Source organism: Leptonychotes weddellii, chromosome 12, assembly GCF_054177405.1.
Source record: "Leptonychotes weddellii isolate Sample4059 chromosome 12, ASM5417740v2, whole genome shotgun sequence".
NCBI lineage: Eukaryota > Metazoa > Chordata > Mammalia > Carnivora > Phocidae > Leptonychotes > Leptonychotes weddellii.
Genome location: NC_138380.1, coordinates 12994413 through 13020392, shown reverse-complemented (window position 1 = coordinate 13020392; position 25980 = coordinate 12994413). Strand labels below are relative to the sequence as shown.

The 25980-nt window shown below is 39.2% G+C and overlaps 1 protein-coding gene across 1 annotated transcript in view; it reads left to right on the top strand.

Moving 5' to 3' along the window:
- The first annotated feature begins 15974 nt into the window (after positions 1-15974).
- UBN2 (ubinuclein 2) overlaps positions 15975-25980 on the top strand; it is a 75050-nt gene continuing 65044 nt past the window's right edge. Inside the window, exons 1-2 of the mRNA XM_081800017.1 lie at positions 15975-16702; positions 21716-21808. Coding sequence (XP_081656143.1) covers positions 16229-16702; positions 21716-21808 — 567 coding nt within the window. The 5' untranslated portion in view covers positions 15975-16228. The remainder of the gene's footprint in view (positions 16703-21715; positions 21809-25980) is intronic.

Here is a 25980-nt window from a genome sequence, read left to right as displayed (position 1 = left end):
ATTGTTCATGGGGTTCTAATTAGGTTTTCTGCACTATAATGAGACATAACTACATGCTTCACAAAAATCTCAAGGGAGTCTGATTGCTTCCCTAAACATGTACAGGTCATTCCTACTATGTACAATTAAATAATTACACTTGCCCTTCTACTTTTAATTTCCTCTAGAAACATATAATAATAATCTCCTTTGCCAGTTTTTTGACTGAGGAGTAGTTATTAATATGGTGGAGCTGAGACATGTTATTCAAGTTTTTAAAATTACAAGTGGGGGCACTTGGCTGGCTCAGTTGGTAGAACATGCAACTCTTGATGTCAGGGTCATGAGGTCAAGCCCCACGTTAGGTGCAGAGCCTACTCAAAATTTAAAAAAAAGAACTCAAATTACAAGTATATGTTGGGATGAAAATGTGGGTAACAGTGACCTAAAGAATAATTGCAAGGTACTGTAGAAGCAGTGAAATGATGGGATAGTATACATTTACTGAGGAGAGTCAATAAGAAATTTAGGGAAATTTGTTTTCTCTCTTGTCATGTAAGTAGCTACATAATATTCTCAATTTTGCCTCTTGGCCTACAAAACCTAAAGTATTTACCATCTGGGCCTTTACAGAAAAGGTTTGTTGAGCCCTGCTCTAGAATATTGCCTTATCAGCCTCCAGTGAAACTTTCTGCAGTGGGCCATTTAAAAAGACAAATTGTTGGGACATGACTGAGCTTCCACACTGTATGAGTCCACTGACATATCTAAAGCTGTCAAGTTCACAGAAGCAAAAAGTAGAACGGTGCTCACCAGGGACTGGAGAAGGGAAAAGCAGTGGTTTAATAGGTATAGTTTGAGTCCTCCAAGATGCACAAGTTCTAGAGATCTGTTTCACAACAATGTGAAGATACTTCACGCTACTTAAAAGATGATTGAGATGCTAAGTTTTATGTTATGGCGTTTTTTGATCACAATAAAAAAGTAAAGGTATGTAAAAAGCTATGCCATCCAAATGCTAGTCAGAAGAAAGGTGGAGCGGCTGTCTGAAGAAGCAGACAAAGAAGACTTCAGAGCAAAGAGCCCAGGAAACCACCTGAATCGTTCACCTCGTTTTTCAAATATCGATGTTGCTCCCAATATCCCCGACTCTTTGAACAACTGTTCTTGCCAAAGGCTAAATTATTTTCTTTGGATACTTTTATCAGCTGCTGCAAGCCAACAGAATTTAATTAACTCACCATTAGTAAACGGCTTTCCTTGCTTGTTTAACAAAGGAGCTACTCAGAAAAGTACTTTGGTCGAAGCCTCGTTCTCATTTATTCTTGTGAAGCAATTCTGCTGTGATGAAGTATTGTACATTTTCTAATTTTTTTTGACCTGTGCTTTCCTGTGAGTTGGGATTGTTGTAATGACTGCTTTGTCTGGTCGCGTGGCCTATATTGCATTCTGTCCCCACTACCACAGTGTCATTACGTAGTAAGCATAATGGGTTGCCACCTAATTTGACACAAAATAATTCACACTCCACTCTGCCTTAAAGGTTCTAATGCCACAGGATGAGGACCCATTACTGGAATTTCTCTAATTATCAAGTGTGTAGATCCTAATTATACATTAGAAGAAGGGAAAATGACCACTAGATGGGTCGTGGGCCAGTGGACCCATAGTAAGATGGCCTTTGGCCAGGACTATATTTATTACCTGGGGCCCGTACTCCAACAGTGGGGTCTAGGACCGTGTGTCTCCTAGTCCTCGAGAGATCTGGGTATTCCTTAGTGTCCTGTCATCTGAGTAAATGGCCATAGGTCCTTTTTGGGAAAGGACCTTTTGGGAAAGGATTGAGGAAATCATGAAATATATATATATATGTATGTATGTATATATATATATATATGTATGTATATATATATGTATGCATATATATATATACACTCATACAGTTCTATGGGTTTTGGCAAGTGTATACAGTCATGTAACAAGCACCAGATAGATGATTTGGTTTTGTACAATAAAGTTATTTTTAATAAAAAATCCCAGGGTTTTTTTTTTTAATTTTTTATTGTTATGTTAATCACCATACATTACATCATTAGTTTTTGATGAAAAAATCCCAGGTTTAAGTTTATGCTCACTCTCTATGGTCACAACCACTATTCAGAAACTGGGATTTGACCTGGGCAGGGGAACTAAGAAGGACAATTAAAGGAACGTTGACGACAAAGAGAACTAAAGCTTCTGGGGCGGGGAGGGGAAGTGGACACAAGTTGCAAACAATCAAAAATCCAATCGATAAAAAAAATATGATCGACAAAGGGCATTGGATTTCTTAGCAGCAACTCTGGAAGCTATAAAACAATGCTGCCGTGCTTAAGAATTCAGAGGAAAAATTATTTCCAACTAGAAATTGTCATTCAAATACATAGTAGAACAAATATCTTTTCAAACATGTATATCTAACATAAAATTATCTCCTGAATTATGTGTTAGACCAAGAACATGGGAAAAAAGACTAAGGAAACATGAAGACATAGCATATAACAAGTGAGGACATATAGGAAGAGCAGGTGAAGGGGATCCCCAGGATAACACAGGGACATACTTCAAGACACTGTGCAACAGTCCCAGAGATCAACCAATACAAACTGGAGCAGGTCAGAGGCTCCAAGAGAGACTCATTCAAGATTAAATAGAATACCTCATTTATTAACAGACTGAGAAGAGAGTTTGGAGATAAGCTCCATAGAAAACAAAGCAAATGAGACAATCATTATTAAAATGTTCAGGGAAGGAAAAGTAATCATAACGTACTTCATGGCTCAGCTGTAAAAAGCATGTATAAGTCATAAAACTATAAGCACTGAACACTGATTCAACCAAAAATTGATCCAACAATGTTAGGAGGAGTGGGGATAGAAAGTGACCATGTATGGGGGTGTGAGGGAGAAAAAGCTGTCTTCATATTTCATTGCACAAAGATAAATGAAAAAAAAAAAAAGTCTACAATTTAGTTCTAACAAGAAGGGAAGGCCGAGCAAACCAAAGAATTGCAGACATGAGCCATATTTGCAGGAAGCACTTTGCCCTGTAGCAGAGAAGACATTAAGGAAAAGAATAAATACAAGCCTCTGAGTCATAAGCTTAATACCTGCCAGGTGGACATATGGCCCTGGGGGCCCCAGATATGCATATTCACCAAAATAGCGGATCCAAGAAAATGCATCTTCCTCAAAGATGAGTAACTCAGACAGATGAATGGACAACACAGCTAAGGGTCTATAGAAAATTAACACAAGAGAAAAGGAAGGAAGGAAGGAAGTCAAACGGTAAACAAAAAATATCACCAGAAAATTGGTGATATGTACGTGAAAGCTGTAACTAAATACTTTACTCTGACAGAAAGGTAGAAAATAGTGGTAACTCACTGATATTTCATCTTTAAGGCATCATTAACAGTAATAAATAGTATATAAGTGTACTTTACAATTCCACTTTAAACATAAAAAAACATAAAGTATAAAAAAGAGAAAATACTGGGGTACCTGGCTGGCTCAGCGGTTAGAGCATGCAACTCTTGATCTTAGGGTTGTGAGTTCGAGCTCTGTGTTGGGTGTGGTGATTACTTAAAAATAAAATCTTAAAAAAAAAAGAGGGAGAAAATACTAAATTTCATCATTGGTCATAGTGTGGAATTACAGACAACGTCAAAAAGAAATTGAGGATTAAACGTATTATCAAATGATCTTATTAGAACAAAAATACAAACCTTCCAAATTATCAGAAGTAACCTACACTAAACAAAGCAAACAGATCAGTTTAAGGGGGACGTTTAAAGAGGTTTAAAGGAGAGAGCATAACATAAAATAATGTGTGAGATCTATGCTCAAACATAACTCTCATGTCGAAAATGCTAATGGGCCCCACTCACCTATTACAAGAAAAAGATTGGCAGATTAGATCACAAAGCAAAACCTAACTCTGCTGTTTACACATAAAGGTTGATAATAAAAAGATGGGCAATAGCATAATTGGGCAAATGCAAATAAAAGAGAGCAGATGTCACAACCAAACAGGGTTGAATCCAGGTCAAAATCATCAAGCAAGTCAAAGAAACACAAACACATTTTGAATGATAAAAGGTCCATTTCTCAATGAAGATACAACAGTTACGAATATGCAACGAAAGAAATAGCATCAAAAAAACAAAAATGAGGGGCGCCTGGGTGGCTTAAGTAGGTTAAGCCTCTGATTCTTGGTTTCAGCTCAGGTCATGATCTCAGGGTCCTCATCTGAGCCCCACATCTGGCTCCCCGCTCAGCAGGGAGTCGGCTTGTCTCCCTCCCCCTCTGCCCTTCCTCCTGCTCTGTGTCTCTCTCTCTCTCTTCAATCAATCAATCAATCAATCTTTAAACAAACAAAAATGGTAAGAGCTACAAGGGCAGTAGTAGGAAAAGATTCCAGTTCACAGCAGTTGAAATGAAAAAATGTAAGTAAAAGCATATAGGTAACTTAAGTATCACAACTAATAAGGAATATTGTTAATATAGCTTATGCCTTGAAAACAGAATGACTTCCTTTTCAGGGAACCCTAGAACCTTCAGTAATGCTGACTGTAAATTAGGCCACAAAGCAAATAACATCAGTCAGTTTTGTAAGTGCTTACAATGCTCCAGTCACCTGTCAAAACACGTCACATATATTAACTCACTTAAACCCAACAACTTAGAAGGTGTGTATATTATCATCCACATTTTACAAACTAAGGTACAGAATGCTGAAGTTGCTTGCACCAAAGTCACAGAGTTAGTTAGTAACCAGGCATCTCAAAAATAGAACCAATGCACAGGTTTTAAATCACAATGTCGTAAGTAGAAGTTACCCACAAAACTAAGAACCCTGCCACCTAAACATTAAGAAGGAAAAGAAAAAACAATTTAACCAACTGAAAAAAAACAAAAACAAAATAAAAACAAATAGCAAATAAAAACCTGGACAAAAACCCTCTCTTCATTTTGGGGTAAAAGAGAATATCCAAACTGTTTTCAAACTGGATTGGAGATAAAGCTCAGAGGACAGGTGAAGTTCTTGAATCCTTATTATTAATAAACAGAAAAAAATATTAAAACGAGTGACTTAAGCACCTTATCAAGAAGTAGGGGCGCCTGGGTGGCTCAGTCGGTTAAGCATCAGACTCTTGCTTTCGGCTCAGAACATGATCTCAGGGTGGTGAGATTGAGCCCTGTGTCAGGGTCCTCACTCAGCGTGGAGTCTGCTTGTCTCTCTCCCTCTCCACGTGCCCTTCCCCCCATTGGCACATTCTCTCTCTGTCTCTCTCTCAAATAAATAAATAAAATATTTTTTAAAAAAGAAGCTTCTTTTTAAAAAATATTTTAAACATAAGGACTCTCCAAGAAAAACTAGTAAACTCTGAAATCAATTTAAAACTAGAAAAATGGTGGGGGCGCCTGGGTGGCTCAGTTGGTTAAGCGACTGCCTTCGGCTCAGGTCATGATCCTGGAGTCCCGGGATCGAGTCCCGCATCGGGCTCCCTGCTCGGCAGGGAGTCTGCTTCTCCCTCTGACCCTCCTCCCTCTCATGCTCTCTGTCTCAAATAAATAAATAAATAAATAAATAAATAAATAAAACTAGAAAAATGGTGGAGTGCCTGGGTGGCTCAGTTGTTAAGCGTCTGCCTTCAGCTCAGGTCATGATCTCAGGGTCCTGGGATCGAGCCCAGCATCGGGCTCCCTGCTCCACGGGAAGGCTGCTTCTCCCTCTCCCACTTCCCCTGCTTGTGTTCCCTCTCTCGCTGTGTCTCTCTCTGTCAAATAAATAAATAAAATCTTTTAAAAAAATAAAACTAGAAAAATGGTTACAACTAATAAGTAAGTGAAGGAATTGGTTGGTTGAAAAAAAAAATTTACCTTTATCTAATGAATCAAGGTGAGGGGTGGGGGTGGGGAAACACACATATACAAAATACTACAGCTCTTGGATAAATTCACAGAAGTGTAAGCATGAGGTTAAAGAGAGTGTATACTAGTATTCTGACAGATGTTACTGAATTGCCATCCGCTGAGGTTATTCGGACTCTGGTCTCCACTAGCAACTAGTGAAAGTGATTGTTTCCCCGTTCCCCAGAAGCGCAGTTTGGTATTATCAATTTTGTTTGGTGTGTGTCATCCTGATAGGTGAAAAATAGTATCTCTGCTTAGGTTGTTAATGTTTTTTCTTTTGGATTCAGTCTTTGCTAGAAGTGGAATCAGTGTTTTGCTTGAGTCATCGGAAGAAGCTGGAAGCTTTTCTCCTATTATATATATTGGACCACTTTAAGTAATAGTAGACCTATTGTTCAATAAACGCATGGTAGAATTTCCCTATGAAACTGGCTGGTCCTAGACTGTTTGTTTTTTGAAGTGAGGGTTAGTTCTTTGGCAACATTCTTGATTTCTTCTATGGCAATTGAGGTGTCTGGATTTTTGTCATTTCTGGAATCACTTTTGTTATACGTGATGTATTTTTTCTCTAGGAAGCCATCACCTTGATTCACAGTGATTTCACCACAAAGCATCATCCACAATTTTGTTCCGCCATCTCATGCAGTGGACATCAAGCGGACCCCTGACAGGCTCCTTACCCTTTCTTGGAGCATTGCTCTGTCTCCCATCCCCATCCCCATCTACCGCATCACAAATTCCTGGTAGCCATACCTTTTCCACAGTTGTTTGATCTGGGGGTGAGCACCTGACCCAAACTAGACCAGTCAGAGAATCCTTTCTACAATTTTGGAATTGAGTGTAAAATTTTCTTGTCTTAGTCTGGGCCGGTCTCTCCAACAAAGAAGATGTAAGAACAACAATAAAACAACAACAAAAACTGGGGGAAGTCTAACAAGGCCGTATTTTTAATCATGCAACTTGGGGAGCCGAGAAAGCTAGTCACAGAGAGAGGGAGGCAGAATGAACAGATCTGAGAGAGAAGCAGAAATGAGACAGAGAATATTGCCAGGAATCCACACAGCTTTTCTGGTCCCTGGAACTAGCATTCTGGTTCCAGCTTCTTGGGTCCTGATTGCATTCCTTCCAGTGGGTTCTGGGAGATATTCCCGCATCTGCTTTACAAACTTCTCTGTGTATTCAACTCACCTATGCTGATTTCTTTTATGATATTTGAAAATGAAAGTTATCTTATTATTTAGTTCTGATCCCCCCTGCCCTGCTTTTAAGCTTGTTGGGACAAAGCACCTCACTCCATCCTCCCAGGTCATTATAGTCCATTTTGAAGGCTATGGTCATGTCTTCCCTTGTTCTATTTATCCACATCTTCATCATCCTTAAGAAGTAAGTCCCTGTTCCTGCCATAAAATTTTCCTAATTATTCCAAACGTTTTTGATTTCTCCTCTCTCTGGATATCCACATACCATTTGTGTATTTGGGGAAGAACTGGAAAACATTTGCCCAGCCATGCCAAACAACACCCAAAGCTTTTTCCAACGCAAGCATCTGACTTTTCACACAGAATCTTATAGACCTCCTGCTTCTGCAGTGTGAAATTCCCATAGCCTTGCTCCATGGTCATGACCTCATGAATGTGTTCAACTCTAAATCTACTATTAGTTTAGTATTTCATTATTTAAAGCACAATTTGCAACAAAACCAATTCTGCCCAAGGGAACCTTTCAACATAAATTCCATGAAATTTCCCTTAAAATTGGAAAACAGAAAATTATTACACTTTATAAGCGTAAAAGCTGAGTAAACATACAGAAAGTCCATCAATACAGTCACTGTATAAACAAATTGTGGTATATTCATAACTGAAATACTAAACAACAAGAAAAAAAGAGTAAACTACTGATAATATGCAATAACATGGATAAATTTCAAAACCATTATGTTGATTTATTTTTTTTTTTTAAAGATTTTATTTATTTATTTGAGAGAGAGAGCATGAGGGGGGAGGGTCAGAGGGAGAAGCAGACTCCCCGCCGAGCAGGGAGCCCGATGCGGGACTCGATCCAGGGACTCCAGGATCATGACCTGAGCCGAAGGCAGTCGCTTAACCAACTGAGCCACCCAGGCGCCCACCATTATGTTGATTTAAAGAAGCCAGACATAATATATATGAGTACATACTGCATCATTCTGCATAATGTTCAAAAACAGACAAAGGTAGGGGTGCTTGGGTGGCTCAGTCGGTTAAGTGGCTGCCTTCAGTTTGGGTCATGATCCCAGGGTCCTGGGATCGAGCCCCGCATCGGGCTCCCTGCTCAGCGAGGAGTCTGCTTCTCCCTCTCCCTCTGCCTCTCCCCCTGCTCATGCTCTCTCTCTGTATCTCTGGGTCTCAAATGAATGAATAAAATCTTTAAAAAAAAAAAAAAACAGACAAAGGTAATCTATGGTGGATAGAAATCAGAATGGGAGTTACTTCTGGAGGATACTGAATGGCAAGGGACATGAAGTACCTTTCTAGGGTGAAGGAGATCTTATTGCATCTTCAGTGAGTACTAGGGCAAAGGACTATATACAAAAAGTTCATCAAGTTGTATGCATTTTTCTGTATGTTAAGAATTTCTTATTTAAAAAATAGATGCAAATGTTTAGTTACCAGAGGTGGCTTCAAATCAACACAAGCACAGCTGGACTGTCTCCAGCTGCTATAAACCTCTTCTCTTTCTAAAACTGTCCATACAGTGTCTCTCCTCGGATTGCTTTTTAGTTTTGTGAATATACATCCAGAGATATTTTATGTATGTATAAATAATACATTATTTCTCCCTTTTTAACACAATGTTCTTCCTCTTTTTACACAAATGGTAGTATACTAAAGATTGTTCTGCATATTGCTTTTTTCATTTAAGAGTAGATCTTAGTAGATCTTAGATCTTTAAAGAATTCCATTGTATGGCTTAACTCATCATAAGTGAAATGTATGCCAAAATCAAATAAATACATCAGCTTGGCAAACAAAGAGCAAAAAGTTTGATAGCATAATATGTTGCTAAGGGTACTGGGAAATAGGAATCCTCATATGGGGAGTACCTGGGTGGCTCAGTTGCTTAAACGCTGCAGCTCAGATCATGATCCTGGAGTCCCAGGATCAAGCCCCAGTCCGGCTTCCTGCTCAGTGGGGATTCTGCTTCTTCCTCTGCTCCTTCTCCCTCTCCCTCCCTCATCCACTTATGCTTGTGCTGTCTCTCTCTCAAATAAATAAGTAAAATCTTAAAAAAAAAAAAAGAAAGAAACAAAAAGAAACCCTCATACATTGCTAGTGGAATATATACTGATACTTCCTTTGGAGGGCAATTTATCAAATCCAAAATGCACATATTCTTTGGTTCAGCAGTTGAGTCAGGTTGAGCACATTACATTTGCTGAAGAGTTGTTTCAATTTCCTTTCCTGTGAGCTAACTGTTCATGTTCATATCTTTCTCCACTTTTTCTTTTAGATTATTATTGTTGTTTCCCCTTGATCTGTAGGAGTTCTTTATAGATTAGGGAAATTCACCCTTTGTGAAATATGTTGCAAAATTGTTTCCATTTTGTCATTTGTTTTTGACTAGTGCTGTTTTTCTTTCCTGCAGCGATTTATTTTAAATAGTTAAAATTATCAGTCGTACTTGGAAAGGCTTTCCCTAGTGTGAGATTATTTTTTTCAATCTCAGCTGATTTCTTCAAAAGTGTTTAGGATTTCATTTTTTACATTTAAAGCTTTGATTCGCTAGAAATGTATCCTTTCGTAAGGTGTGAGATACAATTTTATTCTTGTGCGGATGGCTACCCAGTTGTCTTAAACTATTTATTGCATAACCCATTCTTTCCTCACTGATTTGAAATTATTGTATATTCAACAAGAGAGAGACAGGAAATGGAAAATGCACAAGTGGAAAAGTGGAAAATGATTATAGAAGAGGAAACTTTAAAAACTAACAGGTATATGAAGCGATGCTCAACTCCCTTAGTCATGAGAGGAATGCAAATTAGAATAATAATGACTGGCAAAAATTAAACTGGATTTGATGGTGGTGGTGGAGCGGAGGACTGAAGGGATATAGGAACTCTCATGCACTCATGCAACCATTCTAGAGAGCAGTCTCTTAATGTGTATGTGTGTCCTAGGACTCAGTGGTTCTCACCTGAGCATATGTCCCCAAAACATTTTCACACAGATCCAAAAGGGCATATGAGTGTGTTCATAGTTGCACTGTGGTGGTGGTGGGGGGAAGCAGGAAGTAATTTGAGTGCTCATCACTAAGAGAATAGGCAAAATGTGCTGCTGTAGATTACTCAAAAGTTGTAAACTGGTGGGGTGCCTGGGTGGCTCAGTCGGTTGAGTGGCCGACTCTTGATTTTGGCTCAGGTCATGATCTCAAGGTCAGGAGATGGAACTCCGCGAGTTGGGCTCTGTGCTCAATAGGGTGTCTGCTTGAAATTCTCTCTCTCTCCCTCTCCCTCTGCCCTCCTCCCCTGCTCGCTCTCTCTCAAATAAATAAATCTTTTTTAAAAAGTTATAAACTGGTATATTATTACACAAAGCAACATGGGTGGATCTTAAAAATACGGTGTCAAGTGAAAAAGAAACAGAATGAGATTTATAATAAATTTACTTTTTTTTTTAAAGATTTTATTTATTCATTTGAGACACAGAGAGAGAGAGAGAGAGCATGAACAGTGGGAGGGGCAGAGGGAGAAGCAGGCTCCCCGTTGAGCCAGGAGCCAGACATGGGGCTCAATCCCAGGACCCCAGGATCATGACCTGAGCCGAAGGCAGATGCTTAACCATCTGAGCCACCCAGGCGTCCCTAAATTTACTATTAAAAATATATACATGTAAAACCACATATTTACAAAGTCACATAGAAACAAAAAGTTAAACTTTATAATTTCTGTCATTGGAGATAAGGAACGATGATAAGGTGAAATATCAGAGAGGGGCAGGAGAGAGATTGAGATGGGTCATCAATGATGATAATGTGCCACAAACCAAGTATGATTAGTTCAACCTTCTTTGCCTGAATTGAAAACCAAACCAAACTCAAGGTTACCAACAATCTCCGTTTTGCCAAGTGCAGGAATCAGCTCCCTGTCCTCATCTTACTAGACTTGTCAACAGATAGTTGACAAGCCACTTTCTTGAAATGCTTTTCTTCTAAGATCATGTTACTCTTCTACTTAAAATTTTCCAATGGTTCTGGTTTCAATTATGATAAAATCCCAACTCCTTACACCATTCCGTGTAAGCTGACTCCTGTCTCCCTCTCAGATTTGCCTCTTCTATCTCTCTCCACCTAGTCACTCTGACCTTTCTTCTAACTCACCAAGTTTGCTCCCTTCACAGACTTGGCCCTTGCTTTTCTTTCTCTTTTATATTCTTCCTTTTTGGATCGTCCCAAAACATTCTGCTCTTGACTCAAATGTGTCTAACATAAGAAGGATTAACATGACATTGAACTGTGGTCTGTTCTACTTTTTTATGTTGATTGTCACTGCTATTGCCAATTAAGCTTTCTCCTATTGTTCAACTCCAAAAGGCAACCATCTTACCATATTCATGGAATTTGGGGACAACCCTGCTGCTCTGCCTGTAAGATGTAACGCTAAAGGAGAAGCACTAAACAGTGGATTTGGTTTGTCCCTTTTCTCTATACGTCTCCACAGGTGCAAGATTACCACACGCTGGACTGAACATTAATCTTCAATACGAGATTTGAGAGCTGGTAAAATTATCAAATTGCTGTGCTGAAGATGTTGTAGATAGTAATTTTTCATGAAAACGGTATGAGTAGCTTGATCTCACAGGATATTTTATATTTGTTGTGTATTTTAAAAAGATTTTATTTATTTATTTGACAGAGAGAGCAAGAGAGCACAAGCAGGGGGAACAGTAGAGGGAGAGGGAGAAGCAGACTCCCCACCAAACAGGGAGCCCGATGCGGGGCTCGATTCCGGGACACTGGGATCATGACCTGAGCTGAAGGCAGACGCTTAACCATCTGAGCCACCCAGGCGCCCCATGTTGGGTATTTTATCCAACAAAAACAAAATGCATGATCTTATAGCATTACAGTTAGATAATGTGTATATCTTAGATATCTTAGATAATCTAAGATCTTAGACAAAGATATTCTGACTTTGCATTCAAGAGGAATTGACTTCGACCTCTTTGCATCCTACTCAAAGTCCCTTACTACTGAACAAGGAAATGCATAGGTAGACGTGCTCTACCCCTAAAAAATCCCCAAAGCAACAAAATTAAATTTTCCTCATCTATTCAGTCTCTAACTGCTAAGGTGGCTATCCATTTCAAACTGGTGATTGCAACCAGTTAGAAGACTATGAAATCAATTTTAAAGGTCAAAGCAGCATTTTAAAAAAATGAAATAGACTACAATAGAATTTAATTGGATTGAAAGTATTAGGCACCTCACTAATCCTTATTCAAGGCTAGAGTCCAGGAGACAGCTGATATGTGAGCAGATATCTCACTGGAATTCCTGGGTTAATTTGTTGGACAGATAACATTGTACAGTCTAATTTTATTTATCACAACTACCTGTGATTTATGAAATGATGTACAGGGGAATTTTATTTGCTGATAGGAAATCCAGACTTTTCAATTGAGTTCCAATGAAGAACTTAAAGTATGTTTTTGGGGAAAGGTGTGTCATCACAGATGGTGTATGTGTGCGCTATACATGTATGTGTGTGTGTGTGTACCATTTTTTAATCAAATCAGTGTAAATTGTTCTCAAAGAAGTTGCTTATTAGAAGGAAAAGAATAAAGTTAAAAATACAGGAGCTGTGTTCAGTTGTAGCTGCTAGATTTGGAAGTGCAGTGAAAAGACTGGGAAAAAAAATGTTCCTCTAATAATCAGAAAACAGACTTTACATTTCATTCAAAGAAGAAAAAGATAATGCATTTCTGGCAAAGGAAAGATTAATATCTTCAAAATTAAAGGACATTTGAAAATATAGCATATAAATCCTTAAAATATGTTCTTAAGGAAAAGGGCATAAAGTTATTGGCACAATTTCTCAGTTGCTTCACAAACATTAATGAGAAAGACAATCTTTGTGTTTAGTTGTGGCAGAAGAGAAATGGTTCATACTAGGTGCTAAGAAACTGCTTCCTCCAAGGGGCGCCTAGGTGGCTCAGTTGGTTGGGCGACTGCCTTCAGCTCAGGTCATGATCCTGGAGTCCCGGGATCGAGTCCCGCATTCAGGCTCCCTGCTCAGTGGGGGGTCTGCTTCTCCCCTGACCCTCCTCCCTCTCATGTGCTCTGTCTCAAATAAATAAAATCTTTAAAAAAAAAAAAAAAAAAGAAACTGCTTCCTCCAATATGTCGATGCATATGTTTTTGGCGGCAAAGAGGCTGATAAATTCAAAGCTATGCTTCCTGGCAATAACATAATATCAACTCAATTACCACAGAACATTGAGAAGAATCAATGATTACCATGCAGGCATAGTCCAACTTGATGAGAGTGCTAATACTGCGAGTTGTGTAATACTTTTATGCCAGATATGTGTAGCAAAACAATTTTATAGAGGCGTTATTGTCTGTATGGAGAAAAATATATTCACAATTAGAAAACAGCATTTAAGTCAATAAAAAAACCTTTTTACAGTTTATAATGGATAAAATGTTATCCATTATATTAATGGATAATAACATAATGTATTAAAAAACTTTATACAATTTAAAATAGAATTGCAAGTGATGGGACAACAAATATGATTGGGAAACTATAGAGATACAAAAAAATTATTGAAAACTACTAAAAACAGAAGATAATTTAAAATATTAAATGAAAATTATATGAGTCATTTGGTTTTCAAAACCTTAAATAATTGAATTAAAGTTGATGTTCTATGAAGAGAATACATTATTGTGGTTTAGTACCTCATTTACACAGAAAAAATGATTGCCATACATGAAATTTATCACTATGTTAGACTAAGATTAAAGAAATTATTGCTAAGAAGAAAGTGAATTCATGTTACTATTCACAATGCCTATGTATGTGAAGTAGGATTTTCAATTTGATCCATTTTAAAAATAAAGTTAAAGATCAGGCTCAATAGTAGACCAGATGTATATGCAGCATTGTCCTCATGCATTCTGAACTGGAATAAACCTATGAATAGGCAAAGACTTCCATGGTATTAAATAAAACCGTTACTAATTTGCTTCTGTACTATTTATATTAAGATTGGTTTCTACATTGTATTATAAAATACATTTACATTGTATTAAGTTTGTTGTTCTTCCTTTATTTCACACAATACATTTTGTGAAACTTGTATTTCAGACATGTATGTGTGTGTATACTGGGTTTCAGTGTAGAATCTATTTCTTGCTGTGAGTTGTGGTTCAAACGTCGGAAAAACAATGCCTTAGAAGTTAGAAGATAACTTTGGAAGAGTAACACACCTGCAGAATGATCTGACCCACAGACCACCAGTTTGCTGTCTGAGCTAAACTGTGGATGATATTGACTATGCATTCCATATGAAGTATAGAATTTACTTTGTAGGTAAGTTGCAGCTAGGACAAATAATGGTGTAATAAAAATGTGTTTTAGGGGCACCTGGGTGGCTCAGTCAGTTAAATGTCCAACTCTTGATTTCCACTCAGGTCATGATCTCAGGGCTGTGGGATCAAGCCCCCCCACCCCCAGTGCAGAGTCTGCTTCAGATTCTCTCTCTCCCTCCCAAATAAAATCTTAAAACAAAAACGTGTTTGAGAAGCATTAATATAGTCCCATTGCAAGACTGACAGGAAGAGACTGGGGACAGAAAGGTCACTTAAGTGCTACTAAAATAATCTAGAAATGAGACCACTAGTGCAGAATCAGAATGGGAGCAACTGCAAAGATAATGGAAATAAAACAGAGCGCCAAGGAAAAATGATAGCAATTTAGAGCTGGGAGGGACCTTTGGAGACATCCATTCCATCTCTATCTTCATACAATTAGTAAAAGTAACAGTTAAAAAATTGGGAATTTGTCTATGACCTCATACTGACTCAAATAGTCATCAATGGGTGTTCACACTGTTTATCCGGTTACTGAAATTAGCAGCAGAAGGTATGAATTCTCTTCAGGATTCAGAGAGCGGGCCCTCAAATTTGCGTTCCATTTAATGGATTAAAATGGGCAATAAACTCATCCTTTTAAATCTGAATTCCAATTAATCACAGGTGTGCCTACAAGGCATTCCCAGTCAAGGTTCCACTCCATCCCGAAATGGGTCAGTTAGATTCCACTTTCATAGAGTATGTTCCCTAAAATACCACCAAATCCTCTTGAGAAGTTTTCTGTTAATTTCAACAGTTTATGGACGAGCCCAGAACTGTTCATTTACTCGTTCAATCACCCAACTGCAAAACGGTATTGAGTATTTTACGACCGTGACACACACATTCCCCACCGCGGCCGGGCGAGAAAAACAGGAGTCGGTCTAGGAAAGGGAGGCCTGTGGGAGTCAGTGTTGCGCTCTGCGGAGAGAAGCCGCAGGGCGAGTCCGGCTGGAGTTAGCCATTTCCTTTCTTCCCTCTATACTTCGGGCTGCGGGGCGCTGGGCGGGCAGGCACTGCGGCTGGTCCTCGCGTCCCTCAACCCTTTCTCCGTATCCGCCTCGAATAACCTGCTTGACAACCCCAGTTCTCTAGAGCCGAGCGCGGGAGGTATGTGCCCGGCGGGCCCCAGCGCCATGACGAGGTCAGTCCCAGGCACATCCAGACGCTCGCACCTAGCTGAGCCCCACATGCGTCGCCGGTTTCCGGGTGCAAATGGGAAGCTCGGGAAACCCCAGACCCCTCCCTTTTAGGAAGGGCGCAGACGGCGTCTTCGTTTCCAAGGAAACCGGCCCTGCCACAACGTCACTTCCGCTGACCTGTCTGGACTCCAGACTGTTGGGAGGAAAAGAGGAAAACTGAGCCGCAGCCACGACGGTGGACGCGAGCGTCTCCTGTCTGCGCATGCGCCCGCTCAGCGGCCTGCTTCTATTTATGTGGGGGATCCAACATGGCGGCTGCGGCGACCCTGGCGATGGCGGTGGAGCCCATCAGAACATAGTGGCGGGGAAGGGGGCACGGTCCGCACTCACGGTGGCGTCGGCAGAGACGACTGAGGGTGGTGGAGGGAAGAAAAGCGACGGAAAGCAAAAGGAAGGGCGGGCAGGCAAACAACTCGGCGTAGAACCGAGCGCCGGCTCGAGCGAAGGCAGAGGGCCAGAACAGTAGGGATGGCGGAGCCACGCAGAGTAGCGTTTATTAGCCTGTCACCGGTGAGGCGGCGCGAGGCCGACTACCCGGGGGCCGAACGCGAGCCCGAATACCCTCGCGAGCCCCCCCGGCTGGAGCCGCAGCCGTACCGCGAACCGGCCCGGGTGGAGCAGCCCGCCCCGCGGGAGGCTACCCCCCGGTCGGACGCACAGCCCCCGCCGCGGGAGAAACCGCTCCCCCAGCGCGAGGTCAGCCGCGCCGAGCCGCCCATGTCGCTGCAGCGGGAGCCCCCGCGGCCTGAGCCGCCGCCGCCGCCGCCGCTTTCTCAGCTGCACTTGCAGCCGCCCCCGCCGCGAGAGTCGGCTTCTCGGGCCGAGCCGCAGCAGAGGCCGCCGAGGGAGACAGTGCGCCTGGAGCTGGTGCTCAAGGATCCCACCGACGAGAGCTGCGTGGAGTTCAGTTACCCGGAGCTGCTGCTGTGCGGAGAACAACGGGTACAGAAGATTCTCCCTCACCCCCCAGCCCCTGGGAGCCTCAGGACGCGTCCGCCTTTCCCCGTGGTTCGCACCTTCCGACGCCGGCTTTGCGCGTCTCAGGTCGCCTGGGAGGGTGGGCTGGAGCGGGCAGGGGCCGAGCGGGTGGACGAGTGGTTGGTGCTGCTTTTCCCCTGCTCCCTAGGGTTGGCCAAGGCTCCCACCCGGCTTCACCGACCCCCCCCCCCCGCCCCGCCTCGTGCTCCCGCTCCCGCTCCAAATGCCGCTCCGAGCCGGTTTTCCTCTGCACGTTTCGAGACCTCAGAATTTACTCCTTTCTGCTCCCCACACAAAATTTGGGGTCTCTGCAAGTTACGTGGTTGGGTTTTCCTTGTGGAGCTCCAGCAGTCGTTCCAGTAGAAAGGAAGAGAAAACCTTGGGGGACACGCCCCCCATCCGAAGCAGCGAGATAGTGTAACCCCTCCATATCATCTTCCTCTTCATCACTATTTGTTATGCTTGGCGCCGAGATGTGCTTGCGAGCGTGGGGGTATTTCTCTTAATTGAAGGGTATTTGAAAGTAATCTAAAATTTTTCAGACTAAGGATTCCACTCTAGGAATGAAGAAGCGGATTAGTTACTTGGTTACTTATTTTCTTTCTCACCTTGGTATTGCTACACCTACTTAGCTTTGTTTTCTCTAGAGCTTGTTTTTACTGTAATTGAATGGGAAGGTGTCTCCTGTTTTATTTGGCGCCTACCGTCATACGCTCTTATTTTGAGTGTATATCAAAATAAATATCGTTTGGAGAACGATGAAAAGCAGCTTTGAATTTTTAGGAACTGTTGAAAATATATAGGTATGCCTTTGATGGAACTGGTGAACAACAGTAATAGGAGAGGTTTGTTGGTAATTGTAATTTTTATTGTAGGTTTTGGTGATCTTTAGAAGTAAACCAGAAGGGGAAATGATAGAGTAACAGTAATAGAACAGTTTCTTCTGTTGTTTAGAGATTATGCTCGTACGTTTTGCTTTAGCACAGGTCTAATGGACTCCAGAAGTCATTTGTTTTGTTTTCATTCTCAACTATCTTTATAGTTAAAACAATGATTCTTTGGTTTAAAAATATCATATTAAACAATGTCACTGGATTTTGTTTATTTTAAGGCAATTAATCTTTTGATCATTATTTACAAGTGCTGTTGTGTGGTCAAATCACTACTAAATGTTTGCAAGCAAAATGAATTGTTAGGGTAGAGATCATTTTGGCCATTTCCACAAACATTTTGTCCTTCAGACCTAAGTTAGTGCCCCTACTATTTATAAATGTGATGTTATTTTTTTTCTAAAAGCATTTTGAAAATACTAGATTGGAGCATTTTTCAAATTGTATTTGATCTAATCTAAGTGAGTTTGCAGTTTTACTCCCTAACCTACTTTATAAATTACGGATGAAAAGCATCATATTTGGGTAAAAGTACATTATGGTAGCTAACATTTACTGAATTATTCCTATGTGCATGCTAGACAGTTCTAAGTAAGGTATGGCTTATGAAATTTAGTTCAGCAGAGCTCCTTGAGGTAGGAACCATTATCCCCACTTTACAATTGAGGAGGCTAATGCACAAAGTGCTTGTACGTAATTTTATTAGTACTTCTTTCTATACCAGCACCAATTCTTAGTAAAACAAAATTTCTTAAAATTGTATAGTTTAAATTTAGAGGATCCTGCCAAAATGAACTAAAATGAGAGTTATAGTAGAAATACAGAGATTTCTGTTATCCTCTTGATGCTATGATATTCATGCCATGATAAATTAATAATAGATATGTACCTTTTAATTATGACAAAAAAGTTAATTTTGACACCCTTCCTTGCTAATCTGATATCAGAACTACTAGTTTTCTGTAATAGGAGAAAAATAAATCAGTTTAATTTTTCTGTTTATACTATCAACTTAGAGGTATATTGGTCAAATTTTCTTGTATATTCAGCCATATATCATTTGTTGTATTCTGAATTTAAAAAATCCATTGTTTATACAATGCACCTTTGTGACCAAGTTTTGCCAGATTTACCAATGATTACTCCCAATGAACGTATTTATTACATAAGGAATTATAGAAAACGTTTCTCTAAATGAAGTTGTCATATTTCCATGAAAGAAAATCCTAGTAGTAGAAACCAACAAAAGGCAAAATGAGACCAATAGAATTGATCTGCAGAGTGGCGATTCCCAAATTTGGTTTTTCTTCCCCTCAAGGAGAGTCTAGTTATTTTTAAGGATGTTATAATATTTTCAAAATAGTCTAAATTTTGAGTTGTTGTAATTGAGCATTTTATCATGTAGCAGTTTGAGTAGAAAGGGGAGGGAAAGAGATGGTATAAAATGAAAAGAAAAAAGATTCTAAATTTTGAAGTAGCCATCTATCACTGAGTAAGATTTTAGTTGATAGGTATAGTTATAAATCTGTCACATGTGAATACCACCTGTATTGGGTGCATTTAAATCATCCCCCTTCATAAATATGAAATGATTAACTGAGTGCAATCAGAATTTTTTGTACACTCTTTTTTTTAATGAGGAAAAGCACAGTTAAATGAGCATATGTTGGCAAAATATGAAAAACAAAACCCCTTCTTGTCAGGTCGTAAGGACACAGGGTAGCTAAACCTTTAACCTTGTTATCTCTGTAGACTACTAAACCCTGAGTGAGGTGGTTCAGGATGATGACTGAGGAACTGCAATCATCTCTATCCTCAAAGATTAATTTGTTCACCATTTCTGACTAAAGAGAAATAGCACAGTTTAGAAATAAGTTCTGACAGTAATTGGTACGCAAGTAATTTTTGTTTAACTCATAGTAAACCAGAGAGTCACTTAACCAGAACATCCACTTGTGAATGTGGTTAATTGAGCATTTACTATAAAAAGAAGAATAAGTGATTATAGTGTCAATGTAGTTATACTGTTAGGGAATTCTGTACTATTCCATTGCTTGTCATACTGCATATTTTCGATAACTTGTGAAAGATATCCTGAAGATGGTGTTAATGAGTTAACATCAAAGGACAAAATTATTATAATGTTATTGCCTATCGGTAATTGGTAATTTTGATATTTACTGATTTGCAGATTATCTTTTCACGTGAAAAACATGAAGCTCATTTAGAGCCTTGATTGTGGGTAGGGGTTTATTTCTTAATATGAGAGAAAAGTGAGTCACTTTTCTTAACTCTATTTTTATAGACTGTCAAGAGTAAGAGATTTACTCTTGAGTCCTCTATAAAGTCTATACAGAATGTTATATAATGGCATTTAAGGTGATTCTTATTAAAAAAATACATGTCCATGTGTTTATATTTCACATATAAAATGAGGCAGACCAGTAATAAGACTTTGTATTTGGACTTCACAGTGACATGAAGCAACAGTTGATAATGTCAAGGCATGGTGGTTGCTCACTGTCCTTTAGTCTTAAGTTAAGGCTATCCCCTGAACATGCCTAGTATTTATTTCATTATCAGTCTCTTCCTGCTGGTTTATTTATTCCTTTCAGGTCATATATATTTATTCCACTGGTAACTCTGACTGGGATAAAGGATTCTGTAAATACATTACTTATTTCAATAGATTATTTAAAACATAGATTCTGAAATTAATTTTTTAAGCTTTAAGAGTATTCCTTTATTCTAATGCCTTAGGTCTGTGAATTGTTTGTATTTATTCTTTTCATATTTTTCTGTCATATTTTTAGACTAATTGTATCTCAGCCTTCATATCCAGGATGAAGTGTGTCATTTCCCAAGTGTGCAGATCTTTGTCCCTTCTGCATTTTTTTCTTCAGGTTCAGCGGAATCTGTATCCAGTCTTTCAGTTGTAATATACTGTATTTTTAATTACTTGAAGAATGCTACTTCAGTAAAAACATCTAACCTTCCTTTTTTAAAAGATTAACTTTCTAGTCAGTTGTCCATAATTAGATACAAGTAGCATTTTTATTCATATGCAGCTCCTTGTTTTCCCTTTTTTGTATTGAAAACCTCTATTTTTTTTTTTTAAAGATTTTATTTATTTATTTGAGACAGAGAGAATGAGAGAGAGAGAGCTCATGAGAGGGGGGAGGGTCAGAGGCAGAAGCAGGCTCCCTGCCGAGCAGGGAGCCCGACGCGGGACTCGATCCAGGGACTCCAGGATCATGACCTGAGCCGAAGGCAGTCGCTTAACCAACTGAGCCACCCAGGCGCCCTGAAAACCTCTATTTTTATGAAAGGTGTCTGCTAAAGTAGTAAACTTGAATAAAGGATGTGATTTATCTTTTTGTTTGTTTTGGTAAATAGATGGTAAATGTGGGATCCTAGCTGTGTGTGTGGTTTTTTAAAACCATGTATTATGATAAACTTTCATTCTCCCCTGCTGGAAGGAAGCCACGGTAATGTAATCTATTTGCAGCTTTTACTTTTCTAGCTTTAAGAGTAGTATGTACTCCCTGAATGAATATTCATGGACAAGAAGGAGGTGATGTAGATTGAGGTTTTGATGCTGGGCCTCAGCAGAAGGCTGTAGCAGCTACAGATACCCTTGTGATAGCTCAGGGCAGATGATTCAGGGTTGATACCAATTAATAACCTGGCAATCCTTTGAGAAGCATTTCCTGACCAAAGCAGTTATTTTTGGGGGGAAGATCTCAAACTAGAGTTATAAGTGGGATTTTCATTTTTACCTAATTTTCTTGGGGAATTTTTGGCCTTTTTATTTTGGACGGGGTGACCATAGATCATTTTGTAGGAGGAGACAATTTGATTTGTTGAGTTCTTAACCAACGAAAAACTTGAGAATGTGTAAGAATCCATTAAAACTGCAAGTATTTTTGCTACAAACCAACATTTCTTTCTAGTTATTTTTAATGCTTCTAACTTATTTGTTAATATTTGGAAAATTTGACTGTAATTATTAAATTTAAGGATACATTAAACTCCAGTTGAAGTAATATTAATACTTCTATTTCTTTTCCTCTTTACTTTGAATCAGAGGAAGCCCATTCACACAGAAGACCCATTTAATGATGAGCATCAAGAGAGGCAAGAAGTGGAAATGTTGGCTAAGAAGTTTGAAATGAAATATGTGAGTATAATATACTCTTCATTTAGGTAATTTTACCTTACTGGCTTTCTCCCCCACCCCTTCCTGGGGACTGGTTGGGAGGGCTTATAATATCCATTGCCCACCTTATTTTGTTCTCATAAATTGAATCCAGGTAAATGGTTAGAGATTCTGATAGGTTTGTGGTGGCTGTAACAGTAGCCATCATTTATTGTACTCCTTCTAGAGTCCAGGCAGGTTGCTTAACATATATTATCTCCCATCCTTCTAGTAAAACTACATAGTAAGTAATATTGACCACATTTTACAAATGAAGAAACTGAGGCTCTGAGCTCAAGGTCACACAGTGGCAAGAACCAGGCTGCATAGCCAGGTCTGTCTAGCCCTAATCCTTTGCCTTTTCCACTGCCATTGAGAAGGCTACTTTAATTCCTCTGGTGTAGTAGTTCTCAAGCCTTCCTGCCTCTTTCGAGTTTAAGAGAATGAATGTGTGTATTTCTAGCACACACATTTCTGGGATCAGAATCAATCAGCAGCAGCATGGAATTTCTTTGAAAGTATCTTGTTTACCTTAAACATTCATGTACGTTTTACATCCTGTGCCATATGTAGATTGGTATTTGTTTTAATATAAAAGTGAATTCTAATTACCTGATTGTGCAGTTGCTTAACACTTTTCTCACATTTTCTAGTGTAATTGAGTTTGTAGGAAAGCTCCCTCCCTCCCCATCTTTATCCTATGGCTTTACTCCATGGCACTTTGCTGAAACATAACTCATGAAAAGCAAGACCCCTTCTGGTTCCTCTCTGAGCATTAGAAAGTATCTCACAGAGATAGGAGGTCAGCTTACATAGCCCTGTCATTCCTGTTATCCTCCAGATGCAACTGGGATCTTGGTTGACAGTGGTTGGCTCCTTGTGCTAATGAATCTGTTTGGGGTGGGGGAAATGTATGAGAATACTTTGGAATGTAGGTCAGGTTGTAGGCCATACTTTGCCACCTACAGATTGTCCTTTGGTGAAGTTATTTAACCTTTTTGGGCCCCAGTTTTCTTTTTTTGAAGATTTTTCAAGGCTCCTTCTGGCTTTATATTCTGTGACTATATAATACTTTTAGGGATGGACTGGTGGGTGTTTTGATGGAAAGAGTAGCAGAAGTTGTTACTTAAACTGTAGTGTTTAATTACAATATAATGTTCTCAAATTATAAATCATAACATACTATGGCTTTTTTTATTTTTTTATTTTTAAGTAATCTCTACATCCAGTGTGGGGTTTAAACTCATGACCCCAAGACCAAGAGTCACATGCTCTACTGACTGAGCCAGCCAGGTGCCCCTATGGCTTTTTTTTATACAAGTAATTCGTTGGTGAAATTTAATGTTTTAACCAGGCAATATATTCACATGGTTCAGAACTGAAAAATTATAGAGTGAAAAATCTTTCATTCTGTTGTTTACACACATAATCTCACTTCCTAGAGGCATGTAATGCTTTTGGGGGTCCTTCTAGAGATGTTTATGTATAACTCTGTATACACATGTATTAACCCCACCCCCACATCTCTTTTTACACATTGCAGAAGATGCCGTTCTGCTCTTTGCTTCTTTCCAGTTACTCTAACTTGGGAGATTTTTTCATATCAGTACAAAGAGAGCTTTCTTCTCTCTCTCTCCTTCTCTCTCTCTCTTTTTAGGGCTGCATGGTGTTCCATTGTGTGGACATACCACAATTTATTTAACCAGTCCCCAGATGATCTAAGTTGTTTCCAAAAATTTGCTTTTGTAAATAGTGCTACAGTAAATTACTTAGTAGCATGGCATTTCACACATTTGTGAGTTTATCTGTTGGACAGATTCCTAAAAGTGGAATTTTTAGGTCAAAAGATTTATGTGTTTGTTTAGTTTATTTAGTTTGGGTATATATTACCAAATTACCAGTTCCTTAGTTACCAGTTTCCATTCCCTCCAGCACTACATTGGAGTACTTATTTTTCCATAGGTTTTAAAACTAAGGATTAGAATTGTCCTTTGCAAATGGAAAAATTCCTAGCATATGATCCTATAAGTAATATGATTCAGTATGTGATGTACTGCCTCAGAGTTAGCATTAAATCATCTTGGGGAGCCCTTGGATCATACTTGGCATGGAAAAACCAATGTTCTGAAGAAGTTGGTTGATGTGTAAACTTGAGTTCCACCAAATAACTGGGATATCTCCAGGCACTGTCATTGTGCAGGGATAAAATGTTGCTCTTGTTATAATTCAAATTAATGGGCTGTAATTCTCTAGATTTTTCTTTTGGCTGCTCTCTTATTTCCATTCTAAGTAGAGATTTAAAATGTCCTACCTCTTGAAGCCTTTATTTGCCATGAGTATTATAGGTATTAAATATGTATATTATAACAAATTATTTGGACCCTTGTAAGAAAAACATCCAGCTAAAAGTGACCTGGAAGAAGACGCTTCATCCAGCTCTAGGCTCTGGGCTGTCACAAAAGATGACTCCTAAACAACTGAGGTTTTTTTGGTATTCAGTGGTAGCAAATTCAGATGTCTATATATGTCTATTTAGACTTATGCATATATTATATGTTTATTTGTATTTTAAGTAAATAAAGTTTTAAATATTGTATGTAAAATCTTGCAAAATGTTAACACACCAAGGTTACATTTCCCTTAAAATTTTTTTTTTGGCAGTGATAAAAAGAGGGCTTAATTCTTAGAGGCTTATAAAACATAAAACTAGCCACCTTTTCCTCTTACTTTTGTTTCCTTCATATTATAATTTAGATGTTCTTGTCATTATTTCTGAAAATCACTTAAGGTTACTTCTAGCTCTTTGTTTCTTAGAACAAGAGGTGCAGTTTTTTGTTAAGTTTTGTATGTAAAAAAAGTATTTGAGCATTTACATTGGACATACAAAGGGGCATGATAGTTATTCTCTCCTGGAGCTTTCAAAACAATTGGGAGGACAAGACATACGTATGACACACAAATGTAGTACCAAACAGTGTCTATGGAATTGAAAGACTCTGGGGATTTGAAAATGAGTAGAAGGGCCAGTTCCATCCTTGAAATTGGAAGGAATTTTGGAGACTTTGGTGCAGAGTCATTGAATGGATTCTTCCAGTCTCTTGTGGAACCACATTTCTCTGTAATCCCTGGAATAGCTTTTCTCGCCTTTGTGGGATATCCGGTGGATAAGAGGCAGCAACAATGTATTGTAGTGGAAGGAGCACAGGATTATGAGTTAACACAGCTGGATTCTGATCCTGTTTTTGCCATATTAACTAGCTGGGTGACCTTAGTAGAGGCCCTTGGCTTTTTTATGCTTTGCTATCTGTGAGGGGAAAACAAGATCTGCTTAGCCAACTTTATATTTATAGCACAGGTGTTTTGTCAACGTCAGAGGAAAAATAGATTTTTAATGTTGGAAATATTTAAAGTGCTATCTAAATAAGAAATACTGTTTATTTAAACATATCACTCTTGTAGAGAACTGCTCTGTCTTATTCTGTACATGTCATAAATTCTTTGTAACATAAACATGTATGGGCTTTTTTAATCTCTATTAACTGACTACCCCACAGATTTTGATCTTTTAGTTTAGTTCAGGCATTCTGTTCCAAACGGCCTTTATCTTTAGTCTTTCAGTCACTGTTTACAGGTTCTTCTTCGTTATTAGGGTCTTCTTAAAGACCACAATAAATTATTTGGAGTCCTTTAAGAAACTCATTGGGCCGGGTGCCTGAGTGGCTCAGTCGGTTGGGCGTCTGCCTTCGGCTCAGGTCATGATCCCGGGATCCCGGGATCGAGTCCCGCATCGGGCTCCTTGCTCCGCGGGAAGCCTGCTTCTCCCTCTCCCACTCCCCCTGCTTGTGTTCCCTCTCTGACTGTGTCTCTCTCTGTCAAAAAAAATAAATAAAATCTTTAAAAAAAAAAAAAAAAAAAGAAACTCATTGGGCCAAAACTGAATGAGGAGAAGACACTTTGTCCAGTGTTCTCACAAAAGATCACTCTTAAACATATCACTGAAGATCTTTATTGACTATGCTTTACTGTCTAATAGATCCTTTAGTGTTCTGTAGTTCAGGAGTAGCAAAGTCAGATGTCCCCCAGATGCCCACTGAACCACCAGTGAAGCAGGCCAGGTGGACAGTAAGGTGGGGGATTATCTGAACTAGGGGACA